At 36.9% G+C, this 6,000-nt stretch overlaps 1 protein-coding gene across 6 annotated transcripts in view; it reads right to left on the reverse strand.

Moving 5' to 3' along the window:
- Positions 1-4,940, reverse strand: part of med25 (mediator complex subunit 25) — a 31,600-nt gene extending 26,660 nt beyond the window's left edge. For 2 of the 6 annotated variants that reach the window (XM_080300753.1, XM_080300751.1), the window contains exons 1-6: positions 2,623-2,921; positions 2,496-2,541; positions 2,132-2,256; positions 1,935-2,033; positions 966-1,086; positions 655-811 (exon numbers count right to left, since the gene is read on the reverse strand). In XM_080300753.1, coding sequence (XP_080156879.1) covers positions 655-811; positions 966-1,086; positions 1,935-2,033; positions 2,132-2,256; positions 2,496-2,541; positions 2,623-2,798 — 724 coding nt within the window. In that variant the 5' untranslated portion in view covers positions 2,799-2,921. Of the gene's footprint in view, positions 1-654; positions 812-965; positions 1,087-1,934; positions 2,034-2,131; positions 2,257-2,495; positions 2,542-2,622; positions 2,923-2,953; positions 3,058-4,801 lie in introns of those variants that run through there. The other 4 variants (XM_026164148.2, XM_026164149.2, XM_026164152.2 and 1 more) reach the window with 4 other exon arrangements.
- Between the last annotated feature and the right edge of the window lie 1,060 nt (positions 4,941-6,000).

Genomic DNA, 6,000 nt, shown 5'->3' on the forward strand with positions numbered 1-6,000 from the left:
ATGGTTCACCAGAGTCTAGGCCTGGGTTTGGCCAATAAAAGTGAACTCAGCTTTCAAAAAATGTGATTACTCACAGTTAATTCATGACTTAACAAGGGAGGAAATAACTTTTTTTTTTTCCACATAAGGTCAGGTAGGTTTGGATAACTTTTCTTCCCTTAATAAATGAAATCCTCATTCTAAAACTGCATTTTTCTTTGATCATCTTTGACTAATATTAAAAATGTTTTGAAAAGGTGAAACATGTTGAAAACAAGAAGGAGTCAAATTGTTTTTTCACAGCATTGTACACTTGTCTACTCACATATTAAACATCAACCTCCAGGGCTAAAAATGTCAAAGTGCCAAAACTACAGTTCCAACCAAGCGGACAACTTAGCAGTCCATTCTCAAATCTAAATAAGAACAATTCCTCCACCCGAAAACCAGCGTAATGGCACCCAGCGTGTAAAAGCTAAGGCTTTAACATGAGTCCAAATACCTTTACATATCACTGTGTATCAAAGAAGACTTAAAATTGAAAATTCATCAAGGCTTATTGTTCCACAACATATCTTTAGTATAAGAGCAAAAAACAAACAAACAAACAAACAAAAAAAACAAATAAATGAATAAAAACATGTGCTACAAGTGGACAAGGCATAGTTTTCTCACCAGGAAGCGAGATGCCTCTGACTAGGACCATGTGGAAGGGATCTTGACTGTAGTCAGGAAGAGATTCAACTGCCCCCCCTACTGGTGACGCACGTTCAAACAAAGCCCTTAGAGGGGGCAGTTTCCGAGGAGCCACAACAGAGAAATTAATTCCTCTCTAAAAAACAAAAAAACAACAAAAAAAAAAACAACAACAAATATATATCAAGGTTAATACTATGATCATATCTAACCCAGTAAAAATAACCTTCACCAAAAAAGCCAGCCTGTCCTCCAAGTATCTACTGAGGACAAAATCTGTGTTTACTTACATCTCTGATGATTTTGACCAGGCTGTCTGCTGTGCAGCCAGTGTAGCTGACACTCTCCACAGCAGGAAGCAGGTAAGGAGGGGAATTACACAGCAGCACACACACTTTGTGGGTCTGACCTCTGCAGCAGCACACAGAAAGAGGGAGAGACATAAAAGTTTAGATTTTCATCACTACTAAGCTAATTCAAAAAAGAAAACTGGCGTTGTTGTAATTGTTTTTTTCTTTTTACTTGAATTTCATGAGATATTAGAAACTTTTTAAAGATGATTTTAGCAAGAAGACCCAGTTATTTTGGGGATAAAGGAAGACTTATTATACTGATTCAATCATAGTTTTGCCTCTTAAAGAGAACCTATTATACTTTTCCTTTACCATTAATTTGGTGAATGTTCATCTATATAACCAAAATTACATATGGTCAAAGTTTTGAAAATGAGTTCAGTTTATGTGAGTGTAATTTGTGTGAGGTGAAAACTCAGATTTCAAAACTGATCTAAACACTCAAATTAAATTTTTTCTATTTTTGTCTCATAATAATGTTAATAACAGCAGACATCCGTAATATATTCATCATAGACACTGAGAGCAACGAGGCCCCACCCATTTGCCATTTTAAGCAGGTATTTCAAAGAGGGAGCCAATCAGAGAAAACGGGTTAAAATTACAGGGAAGTATGCTAAAACATGTCGTTTCAGAAAGAAGATGAACTGACGGGATCAAATATAAGAAAAATAAGGATTATTGAACTGAGAGGTAGCAGCTAAAGCAGCTTGTTTGAACTTGCTATTCTAAAAAAGCTACTCTGGTAGGCCCAACACAAACATGGAGCTGGAAAAGAGAAGAATATGTTATTTTAAGGAAGTGCCAAAATTAGCTTCTCACTGTCTTTTACCAAGTTACCTTGGATGAAAAGATTCTGCCTCTAGGTTTGTTTTATCAATGAAGAAAACACAAATACAGGCTTACATCTGCTCCCTCATTTTCTTAAAGTCATCGAAAAGCTGCAAGGCCACAGAAAGTCCCTCTGCAATCAGACTGCAGCTTTCTGCTCCACCTCCCATAAACCTGTGTGGAAAAGAAAAAAAGTGTGATTTTCTACGATTTCTCTTCATGATTAGAACAAAGGGGCAGTTTAAAAGGTGTAATAGGAAAATAATTTTTACTGGATGTTGTCGATCCAGGAGACAAATTCGAAGGCTGAGCTGGTTGGCGCGTGACACTGGACATATGACTCCGGAGCGCAGTCCACTGTGTTGAAGACCACAAGGCCATACTGTGTGCCCCCGTACTAGAAAAAAATAAAATAGTAATCATAAATTATCCACAGAATTCAAAAAACATATTCGAATTTCAGCAAACAGTGACAGGGAATGCAAGCTAAAGAATAAAAAGCAGAGATTAGACTGTCTACAGTGTACCTTGCCTCTTGCCCTATGTCAGCTGGGAAAGGTTTTAGCCCAACCTTAAGTTGGATAAGCAGTTAAAAAGATAGAAAACAGGAATTACAGCAATTACAGCAACACTCACATCTCCACCAAAATCCGTTTCTGCTGGAGGCCCTCCATTAAAATACCTGTGGTGAATGAAATAAAATTAATTCATGGCTACATGACATTAATGAGTTAGGAAACAATGGGTAGCTTTAGATACTTACTCAATAGCTGGAAGTATGTAATTTTTTCTTAAAGATTCAAAGTATGGTCCAAGGTTCGCTGTCCCTTCAATGACAAACACCACATCAGCCACCTGGTTGGGCCCAGGTTTACTGGATGGCTCCATGAGTGCCGAACCTGCCACCATAGATCTAGATACAGAGGAGAAGGTTATCATAGTTTAAAAAAACAAAAAACAAAACTACAATAAAAACCAAAATTAGGTGTGAAAAATATTTCTTGGTTAAAAATAAATAAATAAATAAATATAGTCTGATTTCTTCAACACCAGCATTAGTAGGATTTGGTACATGTAACTCTTAAGCCTCTTACCTACTGTTACGTCCCTCTGCAGCCTCTAATCTGCTCAGTGTGTTCAGCTGGTGCTAATTGGCCACACCTAGTCAGGTGTGGATAAAAGCATACCTGAGGCAAGCTTCCCAGGGAGCTCACTTGTCTTTGCCTTGGTGGCAGCAACCATTTTAGCCAACCTGGTTTTCCATTTTAAGATGAAACCTCTTCTCACCGATACTCATCTCCTTTTTTATGTTGCGCCTTTTGAGCCGGGTCGTAACACCTACCTTTCTATTTGAATGCATTTCTGATATTCTTAAATCTTGATTCAATAAATATAATTCATAAAAAGCTATAATTGACATTGAAAATGACAAAACAATTCTAAAAATCACTTTTGTTAAAACTCGGATGAAAGGCCCTTGTGGTCTAAGGAGCTTGGAAAGAAAAGCGTCTGGACTTCAGATCTGGGACTCTCCACCATTTGACCTTAGAACTGAAGAAGCTTCTCGGATGAGAGGTGAAATGTCTTCAAGCAACTTAAAGTCCAGATGCTTTTCTTTCCAAGCTCCTTAGGCTACGATGACCTGGATGACTGAGAACCTTCACAGACAAATGCCTTTGTGGTATTTATGGCATCTATTATGATCTGTACGTATACTCTGCAGCACAGTGAGAAGACAGACACATTGGGCTACAATTTAAACTACAATTTTCCTTTAAAACTAAACAAAAGCAAAAACATGTTAATTTACTGCTCATTTCATATATATTCATTTAGAAAGCATTACATTTTAATTTTTTAATATTGTCTTCTTATTATCGGAACTAATATCTTTAGTGTCTTGATGCATGCTGAATTATCCAGGTAAGTAAATCCCAAAAAGTTGATTCTGTTCATCTGGACGTAGCGTTTTCAGTGGGAAAAACATTTCATCACTCATCAAAGTGACTTCTTCCGTCACAGCTGATGTTGTGTTTGTCATTGAAGAGACAGCGAACCTTGTACCATTACTTTGAATCTTTAAGAAAAAATATATACTTCCAGCTATTAAGTATTTGAAGCTACCCATGGCTTAAACAGTACTGTACTCACCCCACAAACCAATAGTCACCAGTGGTGTTAGTTTTAGTCAATATGCAAATGCACTGTTTATAACGTGCAGTCAACTGAGATTAAAGAACTCACTTGGTTGAGTGACGAAACGTTTCTCCAACTGAAAACGCAAAGTCCATACGAACAGCTTCAACTTTTTGGGATACCATCTTTAGCGTTACCTTGTTTAATTTCCTGTTTGATTTCTTACCTTAATTCGAGCTCGATTATCTATGTTATTTGCTTTTTTGAGTTTGTTTTGTCAGGTACACAAGTCACTCGGAGCTGAAACACCCCAATGTAAGATAGTGATTTCAGGGACATCCAGCAGCTACAGTACGATGGAAGCATGTGACTTCACCTCTGTGAAGCTGTAACAGTCTGCTATTCTTTCTCAAAGAAAAACAAAAACAGCACATGTGTTTTTCAGTGTAGCACACTTGCGAGAAATGTTTTATTTTTTTGTTTCTTTTTGTTTGTTTGTTTGTTTTAAACCGGTGATAAAATACCAGATGTTTGCTGCGATAGCTGTGCGCTCCAGTTTTAAAGGTAGGACCTAAAACCAAGCTTTTTTTCGCTAATCATTAATCCATAATTAATATTGCTAATCGACATTATCGCCAAGGGGAGGTTAAACGCAAGCTAACGAAGTCAACAACAGCTGAAGTGCGCACAGCTTTCGTTTTAGCGTTAGCTAGCACAGCAAACGTCAGTGAGCGATTCAAGCTAATATAGTTCAAATAACCCCAATTAACAAGCCTTTTTCAAGCTGTTAAGTGATGTAGACTGACCTGATGGACTGTGACTGTCCGACGAACCGCTGAACCGGTTGGACCAAACTGTAACTTTAAAAATTAACTTGAATTACACAGCACAGTTAGCGTGAGCGTTTGTTGTATTTTTGGCGGAAGTGACGAAACGACATGCCCACAAGAGTCCAAGAATTAAAAAAAAAAAGAAAAACTTTATTAATAATAACAACAAAGCGGAATATGGCATACATCAGGTTGTCAAGAACACCGAAAGGAGTACAAGGAAAATAAACGAAAACGATACAACTTGGGAATTACCATAAACACAAAATACCAGGGGTTTCAAGCCGTTCTAACACACAGAATTATAGAAGTATACTAAAATCTTTAAGACGGTGACACGGTTTTAAGGTATTTTCAATTCTTGCTGTCCATTATTGAGAAAATATAATGCTTTAATATCAAAAGTAATTCAGTGAAATTTGGCTTACGACTGGAGAACTTGGATGTGTGAATACACTGTCAATATCACTGTAACCAAGAAAACTTTTTTCGAGCATAACGAAAAATTAGGGTTACCATGATCAGAAACAAAACGTGAAAATATGCTCTAGAGATGTTTCGTAAACCAGCAATACCAGAATAAATGAACCACTGTTTCAATATCGGTTTCACAAAAAGTAACAATTCACATCAATACCCCTTACAAAGACTAAAACCAACCCCTCATAGTAATGAAAACTAAACTAAATCGAAACATTTTCAAACATTTAAAACTAAACAAAAGCACTGGCAGTTCCCTTAAAACACAAAATAAAAATGAAATAAAAATGAAATCTAATTAATAGAAAATGCAAAACTAATAGCTTTGGTCCTCATCAGTCAAAGATGTTTTTGTGTGTTCCCACATAGCAGATATGTACCTAAATAAGTGGGTCTTTGCAAGCTTAAAGAAGTCCAGTTACCTTGTCGAATTTATTTGTTGTCTTCTTAGGCTTACTGAAGGCCAAGACCCTGATTATATCCAATTCATTTTGAGTTTATTTTATTTAAATAGCACCAATTCAACAACAGTCAGTTCAAGTGCGTTCTAACACAATATTAAACAGAGAGAATCCCAACATTCAGATGATCCCCTATGACCAAGAACTTGGTGACAGTGGGAAACGGGAGCACGGAGAGGTGAGGATAAAAAACAAAAAGGGACAGAAGACAAAGTTGTAATAGCATGATCTGTC

Source organism: Astatotilapia calliptera, chromosome 4 (assembly GCF_964374335.1).
Source record: "Astatotilapia calliptera chromosome 4, fAstCal68.1, whole genome shotgun sequence".
Lineage (NCBI taxonomy): Eukaryota > Metazoa > Chordata > Actinopteri > Cichliformes > Cichlidae > Astatotilapia > Astatotilapia calliptera.